Source organism: Herpailurus yagouaroundi, unplaced genomic scaffold (assembly GCF_014898765.1).
Source record: "Herpailurus yagouaroundi ecotype Mexico unplaced genomic scaffold, PumYag 67793, whole genome shotgun sequence".
Taxonomy (NCBI): Eukaryota; Metazoa; Chordata; class Mammalia; order Carnivora; family Felidae; genus Herpailurus; species Herpailurus yagouaroundi.
The window spans coordinates 3,058,307-3,077,709 of NW_024420586.1; the positions used below are offsets into that span (position 1 = coordinate 3,058,307).

General features: G+C 40.2%; 1 protein-coding gene across 16 annotated transcripts in view; it reads right to left on the bottom strand.

Moving 5' to 3' along the window:
* Positions 1–19,403, bottom strand: part of PCYT1B (phosphate cytidylyltransferase 1B, choline) — a 135,820-nt gene that overhangs the window by 12,373 nt on the left and 104,044 nt on the right. For all 16 annotated transcript variants that reach the window (XM_040469033.1, XM_040469026.1, XM_040469036.1 and 13 more), the window contains one exon: positions 17,240–17,428. In XM_040469033.1, the coding sequence (XP_040324967.1) occupies positions 17,240–17,428 (189 nt within the window). The remainder of the gene's footprint in view (positions 1–17,239; positions 17,429–19,403) is intronic.

The following is a 19,403-nucleotide window of genomic DNA, read 5'->3' on the forward strand; positions in this document are numbered from 1 at the left end:
CAGCTTCCCTGCCTGCACAGAGGCAGGCCAGCCTACAGGGCCAGCAAAATCTTTTTATTTGAGGACCAGAGTCAGGCAGAATGGGGCCCCACTGAGTTCCCTGAACTCATTTGTGCCACCGTCTTGGATCTGCAGATCAGCAAAACCACTAGCTGTGACGACTACTCGGGCGCTGCAGGTAGGAACTCAGTACGCCAGTATGGGCACGGGTTGTTGGAAGCCCCTCCCCGTCAGATTCACACTGCTCCATCCCCACAGATTGCCTTGTGATTCCTGTAGGGTAAAACCAGAGTGAGGGCTCCCAAGAAGTGACCTACAATGCTGGGGGAGTTGGATGTCTGCCCTGGACTCCATTTTTCCACTATAAAAACTGGAGGCTCAGCGGAGACCTCTCTGTGTGATGGGCTGGACTGGGCTGGGCTGGCCTGGGTTCAGGGCAACAAGGTCAGCATATAGCTTCACCCCCATGTGCTAGGATCCTCTCAGTGGTGTCTTGTCTATGAAGAGTTGTTAATTTTTCTTGTGAGGGGGAGCGAAGTCAGGAATGACCCCTGTCACCATCTTGGTGATGTTACTCTCCCCAATTTTTTTTTTAATGTAATGGCCAGTACCGGTTAGGGCTCAGGAAAAAGACCACACACCTATTACTGCTGATGGGAAGGTAAAATAGCCGTGCCTCTTTTTTTTTAATTTTATTTTTTTATTTTTTTTTCAACGTTTTTTATTTATTTTTGGGACAGAGAGAGATAGAGCATGAACGGGGGAGGGGCAGAGAAAGAGGGAGACACAGAATTGGAAACAGGCTCCAGGCTCCGAGCCATCAGCCCAGAGCCTGACGTGGGGCTCGAACTCACGGACCGCGAGATCGTGACCTGGCTGAAGTCGGACGCTTAACCGACTGGGCCACGCAGGCGCCCCTAGCCGTGCCTCTTTAAGGAGTAATTTGGCAATAGGTGTAAAAACTTTTTTTCCTGAAGAGAGAATCAGAGATATAAATAAATACTTATTGGATACACGGGTATTCGTTGCAGTGTCATAACAGACAAAACCCCAAAACCCTAAAAAAGGTTAGAGAAATCGTGCACAACTCTGAGATGATACACTAGACAGCTGATGAAAAGACCTTCAAGAATATTTAGTAACGTGAGGATGTTGGTGAGCTATTGCAATGTAAAAATGATGTGAGAACAGTATGTTCTGCATGATCCCATTTTGTAAAAGGAAATCTATACGTGCAGATGGAAAAGAGATTGAGGCAACATCCCAGTGACTAATGTGGGCAGTTGGACTGCAGGTGATTTTTAGTCTCTTCCCCTTTTTTTCTTTACTTTCTAAAGTTCTGTAATGAATAGGCATTACTTTGATCGCCATAAGGGAGAAAAATGACTGAGGCAAGGAGAAGAGGCCAAAGGGCACTGCAGTAATGACATAGGTGAGGGAATTTTAGAGCCTCGGGGTACATCATCAATTACCCCGCCCCCTTTTACCAGCTCTAGCCCATTTCATCTTAGGATCTCAAGTTTTCTCTACAAATAGAGATGCTTTGCTGATCATAAAGAACCTCTTCAGACTTAAAACTCACAGTTCTAAGAAACTACCAATTATTCACCTTACATTAAAGGCATTGATAATTCTGCCAAAAGACTTCCAACCCCCGCAAAATCAAATAGAAAAAAAATGCTGTAGTACAACAGCATTACCTTATGGAAGCCCATTTATGAGATAAAATCAAATGCCAAAAGGACAGGGTGGCCTATTATTAATAGCAACTTTAAAAGATTCCTTGAATTTCTAGCAGTCAATTGAAAATATGTATTTTTATTACTGTAATCTTGAAGTATATTTATAGTGGCAGCCATTAGCTCTCCCACTGTTAATGGATGTCAGCATTTCCATTAGAAGCTCATTTTCTAAGGAATCTAGGGCTTGTCTAGTGTAGTTTGACTCAAGCTCATAACTGAGAATATTATGCCTACAGTAATGAAATAATTTGAATCTTTAATGATAAACAATGATGTCACACTTCATATAATGTGGTACCTATGCAAAACAACTCTGGGTCTCAGTTTGTGAGCTCTGTGATCTGTTTCTGGTGCATTATGAAGCATGATTCTTCTGCAAAGGAGTGAAATTGAATCAGGCCAGCAGACAGATTTGTAATGAGCTTCCTGGGAAGAAAAGCACTTTAGAAATATAAAAATAATGAAGACCATGGCAAGGCATTTTCATAAAGAAAAGGTATTTAAGTCTTTAACTGTATTGAGAGATTTCCATTTATAAAATTTTCTCCCAAGAACATAACCCTATCTAGTCCTGTCCCAGTAAAACTGATTTTCTATTTCTCTTCCTACAAACTTTTCAAGAAGTTTTTCACATCTAGTGAGGCGTTTAATGTCCTGACAAATGCCTTCAAAGTTTTCAGCATCTCAGAGAGATTCCAGCTTAACTGCCAAAAACAAAAACAAACAAACAAAAAACAGAAAAGAAAAACATCCTAGTTACATCTGGTTTGGACTTCTGGTAAGCATCGTGGAACTCAAGGAAAGAGTTTGTTTTGGCCAAATCAATAAACAACAAAAACTAACCCTTGTAAACAATATCTGACATGTGCCTTGGTGCTGTTAAAGGGCTTTAAAGAATGACACAGTTCAATCCACCCAACAACCCTAGAGGTAATGGATGCAAAGGAACTTGACCAAGGCACCCCATTAGGAGGTGAGCCCCTGTCCTGACCAACTCTCTGTAATTAGCCACTTGCATAGTAAGAAGTTTTTCTGTTGACTCCTGTTACTTGTGCATTTTTGAAACCGTCAAAAAAATTCAAGCAGGAAATTAATTCAGATCCACAAACTGAATTATATGTTTTGTAAAATCAAAAGTCTTAAACAACAGCAGTACTATTAGGATGATTACTTTATAATATATCTGTATTCTCTCTCTACATGCGCACGCACATGCGCACACACACACAGAGTAAGCACTAGAGAGAATGTGGAAAAATTAGAACCCTTTTGCATTGCAATGGAATATAAAATGGTGTAGTCACAGTGGAAAACAGGATCAGAGTTACCATAACATTTAGAAATCCCACTTCTGGGTGTACAACCAAAAGAACTAAAAGCAAGAAATTAAACAGATATTTGTATAGCAATGTTCACAGCAGCATTATTCAAAATAGCCAAAGGATAGAAACAATCCAAATGTCCATTAATGGATGAATCAATAAACAAAATGTGGTATATATAAATAATATGTATGTATATGTATAGACACAATCTGGTGTATATATGTATGTATGTATACACACACACACATATATTCATTCTCCAACTTGAACACAGTTGAGTATTTTCAAGATGGATATTGAAAAGAAACATTTTGTGTATCATAAAATATTATGGAGGGTTTTCTTGGCATGGAGAATCTGAAAGTTGACCACTCATTCCTTCAATAAACACTTATAGCATACTATTTATGCTTTAGGCATAAATCTAAGCCCTGAGGATACAGCAGTAAATAAGGGGGGAGGGAGAATGTCTATGTTCATGTTTATTTTTTTATTGAGGTATAACAGACATATAACATTAGTTTCAGGGGTATAATATGACTCACTATTTGTACATAGAGCGAAATGATCACCAGTCTAGTTAGCATCCATCACTATATATAGTTACAACATTTTTTTTCTTGTGATGAGAACTTTTAAGATCTACTCCCTTGGCAATTTTCAAATACTCAATACAGGATTATTAACCATAATCGCCATGCTGTACATTATATCCCCATGATGGATTTTATAACTAAGTTTGTACCTTTTGACCCCCTTTACCCATTTTGCCCACACCCACCCCCTGCCTCTGACAACCATCAATCTTTTCTCTGTATTGATGAGTGTGGGGTTTTTTGCATGTTTGTTTTAGATTCCACAAATAAGTGAGACAGCACAATATTGGTCTTTCTCTAACATATTAGCGTAATGTCCTCATAGCCCAACAATTTGTGGCAAATGGCAAGATTTCCTTCTTTTTCGTGCCTGAATAATATTCCATGGTGTGTGTGTGTGTGTGTACATATATATATACATATATATACATACACATACATATATATGTATATATATACATGTATATATATACATACACACACACACACACAGTTTCTTTAACCATTTATACATTGATGCATACTTAAGTTGCTTCCATGTTTTAGATGTTGTAAATAATGCTGCAGTGAATATGGTGGTACATATATCTTTTCAAATTAGTGTTATCGTATCCTTCAGATAAATATCCAGAAATGGGATTGCTGGATCATATGGTAGTTGTATTTTTAACTTTTTGAGCAACCTCCATAGTGGCTGTACCAATTTACATTCCCACCAACAATGGTGGTGAAAAGGGGTCCCTTTTCTCCAAGTCCTGATCAACACTTGTTAATTTCTTGTTTTGATAACAGCCATTCTAACAGGTGTGAGGTGATAGCTCATTGTAGTTTTTGATTTGCATTTCCCTAGTAATTAGTGACGTTGAACATATTTTCAGGTGCCTCTTGGCCACCTGTATGTCTTTGGTGGAAATAAGTCTATTCAGATCCTGTGTCCATTTTTAAATCAGATTGGTACTTTTTTGTACTGTAGAGTTGCATGACATCTTTATATTTTGACATGTTTACTCTTATCACATATGACTTGCAAATATTTGCTCCAATTCAGTAGCATATCTTTTCATTTGTTCATGGTTTCCTATGTGCAGAAGCTTTTTTTATATTAATATTTTATCTACTTCCAAGTTAGTTAGCATATAGTGCAACAATGATTTCAGGAGTAGATTCCTTAATGCCCCTTACCCATTTAGCCCATTCCCCCTCCCACAACCCCTTCGGCAACCCTCTGTTTGTTCTCTGTATTTAAGAGTCTGTTATGTTTTGTCCCCCTCCCTATTTTTATATTATTTTTGCTTCTCTTCCCTTTTGTTCCTCTGTTTTGTATCTTAAAGTCTTCCTATGAGTGAAGTCATACGATATTTGTCTTCCTCTGGTGTGCAGAAACTTTTCATGTTGATGGAGTCCCACTTATTTTTGCATTCGATGCCTTTGCTTTAGATATCAAATTAAAAAACAAAATTGGCAAGACAGTTGTCAAGGAGCTTATAGCTTATGTTTTCTCCTAGGATTTTTATGGTTTCAAGTCTTTAATACATTTTGAGTTAGTTTTTGTGTATAAGATAGTGGGCCAGTTTCACTCTTTTTGCATGTGGCTACCCAGTTTCCCCAGCATTGTTTATTAAAGACTGTCCTTTCCCCAATGTATATTCTTGGCTCCTTTGTAGTAATTTCATTAGCCATGTATGTGTGGCTTTACTTCTGGACTCTACTCTGTTCCAGTGATCTATGTCTATATTAATGCCAATGCCTTACTATTTTGGTTACTACAGCTTTGTAATATAGTTGAAATCACGGAGTGTGGTGCCTTCAGCCTTGTTCTTCTTTCTCAAGATTGCTTTGGCCATTTGGGGTCTTTTGTGGTTCCATACAAGTTTTAGGATTGTTGGTTCTCCTTCTGTAAAAAAAAATTGCCACTGAATTTTGATAAGGATTGCATTGAATCTATAGATTACTTTGGGAAGTATGGACATTTTAGCAGTATTAATTCTTCTAATCCATGAGCAAGAGGTATCTTTCCATTTGTTTGTTTTCAGTTTCTTTCAGTATGGTTGACATACAATATTTTATTACTTTAAGGTGTACAATACAGTGATTCACCAATTATATGCATTATGAAATGCTCACCATGATCAGTATAGTCACCACCTGTCACTACAGAGTTATTAAAATACTATTGACTATATTCCCTATGCTGTACTTTTTATCCCTGTGATTGAATTTATAATTGGAAATTTGTACCTCTTTATCCCCTTCACATAATTCATTCACCCACCCCCTGCCCCGGGGCAACCCCTAGTTTCTTTATTCATGAGTTTCTGGGGTTTTTTTTTCATTTTGATTTTTAGATTCCACATAAAAGTAAAATCATGTGGCATTTGTCTTTTTTTGTCTGATTTATTTCACTTAGCATAATACCCTGTAGGTCCATCCATGTTGGTACAAAGGGCAATATTTCATTCTTGTTTATGGCTAAGTAATATTCCATTGTGTGTGTATACACGTGTGTGTGTGTGTGTGTATGTATATATATCTTTACACACATCACATATTCACTTGCGTATCAGTGGACACTTATGTTGGATCCCTATCTTGACTATTAAAAATAATGCTGCAACAAAGATAGGGGTGCATATCTTTTCAAATTAGTGTTTTTTTTTTTCTTTGGGTAAATACTCCAAAGAATAATTTTGGGGTTGTATAGTGATACTGCTGTGTTTAAATTTTTGAGGAACCCCCATGCTGTTTTCCATAGTGGTTGTACAAATTTACATTCCACCAACAATGTACAAGGGTTCCCTTTTCTCCACATCCTAGCCAATGGTTGTTATTTCTTGTGTTTTTGATAATAGCCATTTTGAATGGTGTGAACTGATGATCTCTCATTGTGGCTCTGATTTGCAGGTTCTTGATGAGGAGTGATGTTGAGCATCTTTTCATATCTGTTGGCCATCTGCATTTTTCTTTGGAAAAATCTCTATTCAGGTCCTCAGCTCATTTTTTAAATTGGTTTTGGTTTTGTGGTGTTGTGTAAGTTTTTTACATATCCTTACCAGATACCTGTTTTAATTCAGTAGGTTGTCTTTTTGTTTTGTTGATTGTCTCCTTTTCCATGCAAAAGTTTTTCATTCTGAAGTAGTCCCAATAATTTATTTTTGGTTTTGTTTGCCTTGCCTGAGGAGATATATCTAGAAAAGCAGTGCTATAGCTGATGCCAAAGAAATGACTGCTTATGTCCTCTTCAAGGATTTTTCTGATTTCAAGTGTCACATTGAGGTCTTTAATCCGTTTTGAGTTTATTTTTGTGTATGGTATTAGAAGGTGATCCAGTTTCATTCTTTTGCATTCTTTTGTGTTTGCCCAGAACATTTGGTACCTCATTATACTTGGTTTCTCTCTGTTGAAGTTCTCACTGTGTTCATCCATTCTTTTCCCAAGTTCAGTGAGCATCTTTTTTCAAGTAATGTCCACACCCAACATGGAGCTCAGACTCACAACCCCAAGATCAAGAGTCGCATGTTCCACCAACTGAGTCAGCCAGGCATCCTCGATGAGTATCTTTATGGCCATACTTGGAACTCTTTATCAGGTAAATCTGTTATCTGCACTTCCTTAAGGACTTTCTCTGAGGTTTTCTCTTGTTTTTTTCATCTTGAACATATTCCTTTGTCTGCTTCCCTGGACATTCTGTGTTGTTTACTATGCATTAGATAAAACAGCCACCTTTGCCATTGTAGAAGGAGTAACCGCACATCAGAGATGAAACTTTACCATTCAACCCTGCCATAGCTCTTGGTTGTGATTGTCCAAGCAGTTTATTTTATTCTTAGTGGATCCCAGTGGTGGAGGGTATACCAAGCCTGTCAGTGTTCCAAAAGGGAGGATCTCACTGAGCACCTAGATTCAGGCTGATTGGAAGCCAGACCTTCAGGCAACAGCTTTTAAAGTGTGCAAATAGTGGCAGATTTCAGAGATACTGTGGGTTCTGTTCCTGATCACCACAATCAAGTAGAGTGAATATATTTCACAATAAAGTGAGTCAAAAGAATTTTTTGGTTTCGTAGTGCATACAAAAGTTATGTTTACACTATAGCATATTAAGTGTGTAATAGCGTTATGTCTAAGAAATGCTATAAAAGTTTAATTTAAAAATACTTTATTGCTAAAATACGCTATCCATTTTCTGAACTTTCAGTGAGTCATACTCTTTTCGGTGGCAGGTCTTGCCTCAGTGTTGAGGGCTGCTGACTGGTCAGGGTGTTGGAAGAAGGCTGGGGTGGCTACAGCAGTTTCTTAAAACAAGACCACAATGAAGTCTGCCACATCTATTGACGCTCCTTTCGGGAGCCATTTCTATAGCTTGCGATGCTGTGTGACATCATTTCATTGACAGAACTTCTTTCACGAGTGGAGTCCGTCCTCTCAAACCCTGCTACTGTTTTACCAACTAAGTTTATGTAAGAGTCTAACTCCTTCGTTACCATGTCAACCACCTTCACAGCATCTTCACCAGGAGTAGATTTCTCAAGAAACTGCTTTCTTTGCTCATCCAGAAGAAATAAGTCCTCATCCCATTCAAGTTTCATCATGAGACGACAGCAATTCAGTCACATCTTCAGGCTCCCTTTCTCATTCTCCTGCTATTTCCACCACATCGGTAGTTTCTTCCTCCACTGACGTCTTAAACCCCTCAAGATCATCTATGGTTAGAATCTGCTTTTTCCAAACTCCTGTGAAGGTTGGTTTTTTGACTTCTTACATTGAATCACAGATGTCCTTAATGGCATCCAGAATGGTAAATCCTTTCCAGAAGGTTTTCAACCAACTATGCCCAGCTCCATCAAGGGAGCCACTAGCTGTGGTAGCTACAGCATTACAAAATATGTTTCTTAAATCATAAGGCTTGGAAGTCAAAATGACTCTGATCCACGGGCTGAAGAATAATGTTGTTTTCATGCCGGCTAACACAACATCCAGTCTCATTATATATCTCCACCAGAGCCCTTGGGTGACCAGGTACATTGTCAATGTGCAGTAGTATTTTAAAAGCAATCTTTTGTGTGGGGGGGCTTAAAATATTCAGTTTAACGTGTAGTAAACAGATGTGCTGTCATCCATATTTTGTTGCATTTACAGATCACAAGCAGAGTAGATTTCACATAATTCTTAAGGGCTCTAGGATTTTTGGAATGGGAAATAAACAGTGTCTTTAACTTGAGATCACCAGCTATGTTAGGCCCTAACAAGAAACTCAGCCTCTGTTTTAAAGCTTTGAAGCCAGAATTTGAACTCCCCTCTCTTGCTATCAAAGTCCTAGGGAGCATCTTCCAGTAGAAGGCTGTTTTTGTGTACGTTGACTGTCTATTTAGTGTAGACACCTTCGTGCATTATCGGAGCCAGATCTTCAGAACAACTTGCTGCAGCTTCTACATCAGCACTTGCTGCTTCAACTTACACTTTTATGCTAGTTTCTTTCCTTAAACCTCATGAACCAACCTGTGATAGCTTCAAGTACTTTCTTGTACCTCCTCACTTCTGTCAGCCTTGACAGAACTGGAGACAGCCTTGCTCTGGTTTAGGCTTTGTTTTAAGGGAATGTTATGGCTTCTTTTACCTTCTATCCAGACCAGTAAAACTTTCTCCATATCAACAATGAGGCTTTTTTGCTTCCTTATCATTTCTGTGTTCACTTGAGTAGCACTTTAAATTTCCTTCAAGAACTTTCTGTTTGTATTCACAACTTGGCTAACTGGTTCGTGAGGCCTAGCTTGCAACACACCTTCCTCACCAAGCTTAATCATTTCTAGCTTTTGAATGAAAGTGAGAGACCTGTGACTTATCCTTTCCCTTGAGCACTTAGAGGCCATTGTAAGGTTATCAACTGGCCTCATTTCAGTGTTTTTGTGTCTCAGAGAATAAGTGGCCAAGTAGGGAGAGAGAGATGAGGAAACAGCAGGTCAGTGGAGCAGTCAGAACAAAGACCTTTACCAATTAAATTCACCATCTTACATGGGCACGATTCATGGTGTCCCAACACAAATATAATAGTAACATCAAAGGCCACTAGTCACTGCAAGTTTGAAATATTGCACAAATTACCAACACGTGACACAGACACAAACTAAGCAAATGCTTTTGGAAAAACGGTGCCAATTAGACTTCCTTAGTGCATGGTGGCCACAAACCTTCCACTTGTAGAAAATACAGTATCAGCAAATAATACAAAGTGCAATCAGATGAAGCATGCCCATAGATACAGTCCTGCAGGACTACAAGCCAAGTCCTGCTGACCACCAGAGTCAGGTCATCTAGAGGTGCTTGTCTGTGGCACTTGTTAAAAATCGGGACACCTGAGCAGTGTACAACTTCCTTTCTAGTAGATACTGGTGACCTGGAGCAAGACAGAGGGTGAACACGAACATAAGGTCCTCTGGCCCCTGTCCTTAGAGTGCACCTCATTAGGTCCGTAGATCTGTGCCAAACCAAAAGCCCTCCCTCCGACCCCAGCTCCTAGACAAATGAATGCGCCTCTTTCAAAGAACGACTGGGGGTGTATTTCAGCCTACTGTCTCTGCAGTGCCCTGGGGGTGGTGGTTAACCATCAGAGGTAGAAGGTCAAGGAGTGTCCCCTGGTGGCAGCCCAGAAGACCAGGACACCAGACACAGGTACGGTCTCCTCTCTAGGAGCCACTGGTGCTCTGGTGGGTGGTGGAAAGAACATAAAATTAGCACCTGCCCTCCAAGGAGGTCTCTGGCCTGTAGAGGTAGGTTTCATTGGAAGCCTGCCCCTCCAGCCACAGCTATGAAGATAAGCTGAAAGGCTTATTTCTCTGAAAGATGATTGCCTGGGTCTCTAACCTCTTCCTGGGCCCTGGGGGGTGGTAGATGGTCGGGAACTCTTGTCAGTTGGTTGCACTGGCTATCAGAGCCAGGAGATCTAGAGGTGTCCCCTGGGTGGCTACAAGATTGAGGTACCAAAGGAAGGTACAAGCTCCATTCTGGGAGATGGCAGGAAGCTAGAGTGACATAAAGGGGTAGTGAAAGATGGCATGCGCCAGCCTCTGTCCCTAGAGACTAACCCAGTAGGCTCCTGGGTGTGTGTTATAGATGCCTGCCTAGGCCAATGATTTAAGGTAAGCAAATAAAATTCTTTCACAAAGGGATATTATTCAGCTTTAAAAAGGAATGACATTCTAACACATGCTACAACACCGGTTAAATCTTGAAGACATTATGTTAAGTGGAATTAGCCAGACAAAAGGATAAACGCTGTGTGATTCCACCATGAGGTACCTAGAATAGTCAAACTCATAGAGACAAAGTTAGAAGGGGGATTCCTAGGGACTGGTGACGGGGTATTTAATAAGTACAGAGTTGCAATATTGGATGATGCAAAAGTTCCAGAAGCGGATAGTGCTGATGGTTGCACAACTATGAATATATTAAACGCCACTGAACTATATATTAAAAATGGTTAAAATGCTATGTTAGGTAAATTTTATCACAGTTTGAAAAACTTACTAACGGACCTCACATTATGTAAATCTGTTCTTTGTTTAAAAAAAAATGAACATATCATCAAGGTTTTTAAAAAATGTATCTCCTATATTAGATGCAAATACCTATTTGGTTTGCATAGGGAATCCACCAGACTGATTGGATTAGGGCCAAGAGTGTTTGTGGTGCAGGATAAACTGAAAACTTGCACCTGACCTAAGGTTATTCTCTCCTAGTGCTCCGGGAAAAGGTCTGTGTTCACACTGTAAAACAGAAGAGATGCATTTTCATTTCAAACAGGAAATGAGTCTCTGTTTTCAATGTCAGTTAAGGACTATAGTGGCATATCATTCAAATTGATACATAATGTTTTTAAAATATAGCCTCTGTGCCTAGGGCACAATGTTTAAATGGAACGTGTCTGACACTTTGAACAAAAATAGCCAAGTTTCACTAGGAAGGCCCTACCCCAAAAGCAAACCCTGAAAGCTGATTCTGCCTCCCCTGATCCTGGCAGCTTGACCCTGAACACCTTGGAAATGAACAGCATTGCCACCAACATGACAACAATGCTTCAGAATTCAGCTCCTTTAATGCCCCTTCCTTGAGGATAGTCTGTCTTTCAGGGACATGCCCTCCCAAGAGGGGGAATACCAAGTTTCTGTTGGGAAGGCTTCCCTTTGCAGCTATGGTTGGGTTATAGGCTGTCTTCTAAATGTGAGTCAGGACTAGTTATAAGAATCTAGAAAAAAAAAAGAAGCAAGTAGTTAAATAAGTAGAATTGTAGGTGGTAAGATTGAAAAGTAACCTTTTGAGCTCTGGTAATTCTTCCCTCAGACTGAATAAATGGGAATACATCCTCTATTAGAGCAATTATGGCCCCCCAAAACCCCACCTTCTGGATTTATTCACATCCTTGTGTGGTATCTTCCCCAAAAAATGCCCCGATTGTGTGACCAATAGAATATGGCAGAGCAATCCCTATCAAAATAACACTAGCATTCTTCACAGAGCAAGAACAAACAATCCTAAAATTTGTATGGAACTAGAAAAGACCCTGAATAGCCAAAGCAATGTTGAAAAGAAAACCAGAGCTGAAGGCATCACAATCCTGGAGTTCAAGCTGTATTACAAAGCTGTAATCATCAAGACAGTATGGTACTGGCACAAGAACAGACACTTAGATCAATGGAACAGAATGAACAACCCAGAAATGGACCCAGAACATGTGGCCAACTAATCTTTGACAAAGCAGGAAAGAATATCCAGTGGAATAAAGACAGTCCCTTCAGAAAATGGTGCTGGGAAAACTGGACAGCGACATGCAGAAGAATGAACCTGGACCACGTTCTTAACGCCATACACAAAAATAAACTCAAAATGGATGAAAGACCTCCACGTAAGACAGGAAGCCGTCAAAATCCTAGAGGAGAAAGCAGGCAAAAACCTCTTTGACCTCAGCTGGAGCAACTTTTTTAATGTGTCTCTGGAGGCAAGGGAAACAAAAGCAAACATGAACTCTTGGGACCTCATCAAGATAAAAATCTGCACAGCAAAGGAAACAATCAGCCAAACTAAAAGACAACCGACAGAATGGGAGAAGATATTTGCAAACAACATATCAGATAAAGGGTTAGTATCCAAAATCTATAAAGAACTTATCAGACTCAACATGCAAAAAACAAATAATCCAGTGAAGAAATGGGCAAAAGACATGAATAGACACTTCTCCAAGGAAGACATCCAGATGGCCAACTGACACATGAAAAAAATGCTCAACATCACTCATCATCAGGAAAATACAAATGAAAACCATAACAAGATACTACCTCACACCTGTCAGAATGGTTAAGATGAACAACTCAGGCAACAACAGATGTTGGCAAGGATGCAGATAAAGAGGATCTCTTTTGCACTGCTGGTGGGAATGCAAACTGGTGCAGCCACTCTGGAAAACAATATGGAGGTTCCTCAAGAAATTAAAAATAAAACTACCCTACAACCCAGCAATGGCACTACTAGGTATTTATCCAAGGGCTACAGGTGTGCTGTTTCGAAGGGGCACATGCACCTTAACGTTTATAGCAGAACTATCCACAATAGCCAAAGTATGGAGTATAAGTCGGCAAAAAAAAAAAAAAAAAAAAGATTGAAATCTTGCCATTTGCAACTACGTGGATGGAACTGGACAGTATTATGTGAAGCGAAATTAGAGAAAGACAAGTATCCTATGACTTCACTCATATGAAGACTTTAAGATACAAAACAGATGAACCTAAGGGAAGGGAAGCAAAAATAATATAAAAACAGTGAGGGGGACAAAACAGAAGAGACTCTTAAATACAGAGAACAAACAGGGTTGCTGGAGGGATTGTGGGAGGGGGGATGGGCTAAAAGGGTAAGGAGCATTAAGGAAAACACTTGTTGGGCTCAGCACTGGGTTTTATACATAGGGGATCAATCACTGGAATCTACTCCTGAAATCATTGTTGCACTATATGGTAACTAACTTACATGTAAATTAAAACATAAATTATAAAATGGAAGGCTGAAAAAAAAAATTTCCAATGGTAATTACCACCAAAATTTCAAAGTAATGATGTATATAAAGGATACTTTGACATCTCTTCAATTCCCAAAATTCGATATTAAAATATCTGTTATTTCTACTGGTTGGTTACAAAGCCACAAGTTTTGCTGGGAGTATTGTCATTTGTTACCTACATTTATAATTGGAGGGAAAGCTGTATTGTAGGTGGAGGTTAGTAATTATAAAGATACTATTTTTTTTTTTCATTCAAGTTCACTGACCCTCTGAATTCTATCTACAGCTCTCTTGGGTTAAGATCTACAGATTTATTTTATTGAAAATAAACTATGCAAGAGGAAAAAAGAATATGGCATAAATGGATTGTCACTTCAGCTATTACATCTTAAAAGGCTAGCTTTTCTCCTGACTGCAACTTCATGACAGACCCTAAATGATAGCCTCGCAGCTAAGCTACTTCCTGACTTTCAGAAACTATGTGAAATAATATATGTTCTTTTTAAGTCGCTAATTTTGGGGGTAATTTGTTACTCACCAATAGATAACATCACCACGGGCACCATGATTTCTGCTTACTTAAGAAGGCAGCCGCCACCACCTCTCCTGAATCTAGATGACCTGGCCTAAAGTGCCATTTTGGCAACGGGCTTGGTCACAAAGCCTTAATGTGGTTTCGGTACATCTGTTTCTCCACAGTGCTGTAGGCTGACCAAAGGAGGGTGAAGGACGAAAGTGACTGCTTCCCGTGGACATTCCTATGGTGGACGATACAGTGCCGGCCAGGAAAAAAAGGCTGGGGCCCAGCCTCCAGCCCGGTACCTCCAAATGTCTGGGAAACCATAGGAAAGTTTCACAGTTTTCCTAGACCTTTGTAATTTATCTAGAACGCAGCTATGATACTCCCTTACTGTGTAGTCAAAATGCGTAGAGTAGATAGAAAAAGGCTTTGGAAAAGGGTTAACCTGCTATACGACTTCTAGACTGTAACAACATGGTCCTCACCACGACTTCTCACTCTGATGTGGAAGGATTTGGATTTTCTATGACAGCTCTTAATAGAAAGCATGAGGTCACTTGGAGGAAAATCGAAGACTCTATACTACAAGGAAAGCACAAATATTGCCTGGGTACAGGTGGGCAGCAAAAATGTACGAGTCAGGTTAGAGGAGGCAGCAGGGAATAACGGTGGGCAATGGCGAGCTCATGCCCTCCCTGAAAGAAACTTGAGAATGTTTTTGAAGGCCAAGCAAACCAATTCTGCCTCCTGAATTTGAGCCAAACACCAAGCTGTACCAAGTCCTGTACTGAGCACCATAAGGCAATAAAAGGCTAAGGGTATATATCTGTATCAATCTATATATATGATATTGATATCAATATAGATAGGAATATGGAGAATTATACCTCACCATCTCCTTTGCAGATGCTAGAAGGTTCTGTGTATAGGTCCATGCATCCATTAAATCCACACACATTTATGGAATACCCACTATAAAAAGCTACATGTTATACCTCACACCAATTCTGTTGTGCCGAATTTTGTACTTTAAATCCTTCTATTTTGTGCTTTTCTAAGTTTGGGTTATTTGTAACAGTACCATATTTGCAGGTAATACACATCCTCTATTTTAAGAAATGAGTTCCAGTCCCAAACCCACAAATAAAGAATTATAATAATAGCATATTCATGAAAAGCAAATTACTTATCTTGGCGTTTAACATCCTTGTAACTATTCCTGTACTTTTAATGTCAACAGAAAAAAAGCAATGTCTAAGTCTGGCTGATATGGTAAATTAATGTTAATAACAGTTTTGACACTAATAGCAAGTTTTAAAAAGAAAAACCTCTAGACTCAAAGCTGGATTTCATTTCTTAAAAATCACCGCGGCGTGCTGTCACCAGACTCCTCTAGGACAATTCCCGTTACGATTTCACCTTCACTGAGAGCCCGAAACGACTAAGATCTACCAAGTTGCTATAAAATTATATTCCTTCCTTGCCGAGGCTCACTCCAGGTGGAGAAAATAGCCACCCCCTTGAGTTACGACACCAGGGCTCCTCCACAGTGACACATTTCTGAATCTCTGTAAGCAAATGAATACCCACCTGGTTTCATTCAAAACAAAACACCACCAGCGGTGTGTCCACCCCCTGGAAATGAGTTGTGGATAGTGAACTATTAGGGTACACACTAAACTCATGGAACTTTTAGACCGGATGTTAGAGATCCCATGGAATCCCAGAGAACAGGTTCTGCACTTTGTTTTCATGTTCTTCCCTAGCCCTGTGCGTACACAAGGACGTGGATACGTGGCCCATAAATTAAACTGATTTGAGCTGAAAACTTGAACAGGCCCAGGGGAAGTGAAAAGGAACCCAGCACTGGGCTCCTCCACTGTTACTAGCTCTTTCTAAAAGTCCTCGAAATCTCAAGCAGCCCCTTGCAAACCCTCTGCCCCTCTCAGACTCTGCCACTGGGACCCGATTGGCGCACAACACCCACGTCTATAATCATGTAGAGGCCACTAGTCTTTAAGCAAAGCATCTCTTCCACCTTCTCAAACGTTCTTTTTCTATTACTAATTGAGTGTTTTACGTTTAGATAATCCTATAATGAACCAGCGCAAATGAGCACAGAGGCAGCAGTGACAACCCATCAATAAAATAATTAAGCCGAAGTGGATTTTGTTAGAGACTTCTCATGTCATAATAGGAAATCTAGGCTACTTAAAATCAAGGAAATCAAATGGAATCACTTCTCTTTGTTTTAAAAATGAAGGTTGGCTTTGAAAGATCTCTTTCATGGAACCCCCATTAACGCTGCTGACAATACTGGTTCTTCACCTCTAAGTACATGCACAAGAGAAATACCAGTGGAATACAAGGTAGTTTCTAGAATTTTCTTTTCCCTTTTCATAGTGTTCCCTCAGAATTGTGTGTAGAATTTCGACAAGACTCTCTGCACTTTCTCTAAGATTGAGATCATGGTCTCAGTCCCCTAAAACTTTCTCCTGACACATACATGCCATGAAATGATGGGAAAATCAGGGCATGACAGTGCAGACGCAGAGCAAAATCCTACCTCTTCTCTTATGGCCGATGGAAGAGCAGGGTTCCTGACCAAAAAAGGTGACGGATGCTGCTAGGTTTCTTTTGACCTTCCTCCCCAGGGTGATCCAAGAGCCCATTAGCTTTGTCTCACAACACAAATTCCATGCCACCACTGACCCACTTGACTCTGACCCCTAAGCTTTGCCTCATTTCCAACTGAGAGACCACGATGAGCTAGAGAACCAACCTCTGCAGCAACAGACGTTAAACAATTACCAAATGGCTTCAAGGTCTGAACAAGAAATAGAAACAGAGACCAGAACTGGCTTCGGGTGCTATGGGGTGCCAAATTGAGGGATAAAGCAGAACCTAAATAAAGAAATGATGTAGACTTGAAGCCACTTGGGCTGATGCCCAAATTGGACTGAGATAAGGGACACCCTTGAGTGGTTCCATGAAAGTGAAGAGAAATAATTACATACCCATGCACCGTCAGGCCCAAACAGCTCCAGGAAGTTGCCAATGAATTCCCTTGACTTCTCTTCCCACTTTTGAATTAGATCATGACTTTTTTCTTCTACTCTATTGACAAATTCTTTTGATCTTTCCTCCACGTTCTTGACCTTTTCCTTCATCTTGTCTACCTGGTTTTGGAAGCGGTACTTCTTCTCCTGGTCAAAAATTAAAGGAGAAAGAGTGATTTAGCTAAAAGGGCATGAGAGAGACCAGTCATTCACATTAATGGTCTTTTTATTTCAACTCATGTTTGTTCTTAACCTAAAGAGTCAGGATGTTGCTATTTCCAAGGGCTAGATTGATGGGAAGGCACATCTCTTGTAAGAAAAGTCATTTGTCATTAGACTACTTGGCTATGTGAAATGAAATACAAGTGATTTTAATATTCCCTGTCTTGTAAACATCAGAGTTGAAGTCGCTTATGTAAGAACCAAAAATATGTATTTGTTGCTTACTACAGGTAGATATTGGGCAAACACCCCCCCAAATTTTCCTGGGATTTAGACAAAAGTACAAATTGTACATAGAATGGTCACTCACAGGCTGCCTGAATTCTGCTTTACTGGGACACTATTAAAACCAGTACTTACTGTTTGGAATAAATAGGCAACTGACTGGGACTTAAAACCCATGTGTTGCACTAAAATGTTCATTGTAATGACATTTTTCATGAAGCTAATTGAACTGTATCCATTTCCTTGGTGACGAAGAAGGCTTTTGTTCTGATAGTTTCTCTGGATTGAGACTTTGTTCTTCTTATAGCCTTAATGCAACAATGCTATACCTATGTGCCTGAAAGGCCCTGTATGTTGGGCAGGTCAGAGGTCACCTCTAAACCTCGGTTGCCTCATCTGTTAAGTGGGGGTAATTTTCATCTCTATCCCCATCGAGTTGCTGTAACAATTAGATAAGATTATGCACATAAAGTGTTTGGCACAAAGCCTGGTATTTAGTAAAAATTTCGTATGTGTTGGCTCTTGGATTACAATTAAGCAGCATAAGCATTTAATCGTGTTACCCAACGAGAGTATCAAAACCATGAAAATAACATGAGATGAAGGGTCTTCCCCTCCATGAAGTCATGACATATTTTCTCCTCGAGGGGCAATCAAGTTTTTTCTTCACTACATGGGACTAACATTCCTATCCCAGAATTCTTGGGGACACTTGGAATATGGCACAACTAGGTCAGGATTCCTGGACTAAAGCTTACTGTAGCCTTGGGGTAGGATGTGAGCTAGGTATGTGCTGTCACTTGGCTACACATACTACAGGAGCGTTACATACAGCTCTCGGGCAGCACGGGACGGAAGGAATGGGTGCCGCGAAGCGGGAGGCTGCCGCTGCCTCCACCTCTACTCTGCTTGAGGGACCTTGGCCAGGTCCCCTCTGAGCTCAGCTTTACTCCAGTCTCAATGCAGAAACTCGAACTGGGTGACCGGCCCCTCTCAGCTTCCTGCCACCTCTGAGGTTCTCTGATTCATCTACATGCCCATCGAGCACATTTGATTTTCCCTCTGAGCTGCAGCCAGGCTTGCTGTCACAGCAAGGCCATGAGCGCATCCACAGCGACTACACGGTTCCTTGAGCTAAGTGGCTTATCTAAAGGCTGTTGGAAGAGAATGAGCAATAACTTTTGGAAACGGTTTGGCATGCTTGGATGGCTGACTGGATTCAATTTAAAAGAACAGGCAGTTTAATTTATTGAAATAACCAGGGCTTTATTCTCTAAAAGATACCAAATGATCACTTCGACAGAATTCTTTTCAGCCACTTGCTCTGGTACCACTTGAACCCAACATTTTCTATTTTGTTGCCCGACTCATGTGAAGCCACAGTCTGGACTCCCAACTCCCCCTGCTTCGTGAGCACAAATAATAAGCACGGATCAACAATTAACAAACCCCTCCTCATCTGGAAGGTCCCAATGATCGACTTGTGTAAGCTGCTGGACACATACGGCTGCACATCACTGTAAGCCTCTACTTCTGTAGAAAAATCACTCTTGAAAATACAAAGCCTCTGGGGGGGGTGTTAAAATTCAGTATGGAGGAAGACTTCTTGTTTCAATCAACATTGTCACCTCCTCAGAGTCTGGGCAAATAGAGTTGTCCAGATGCACTCACATCA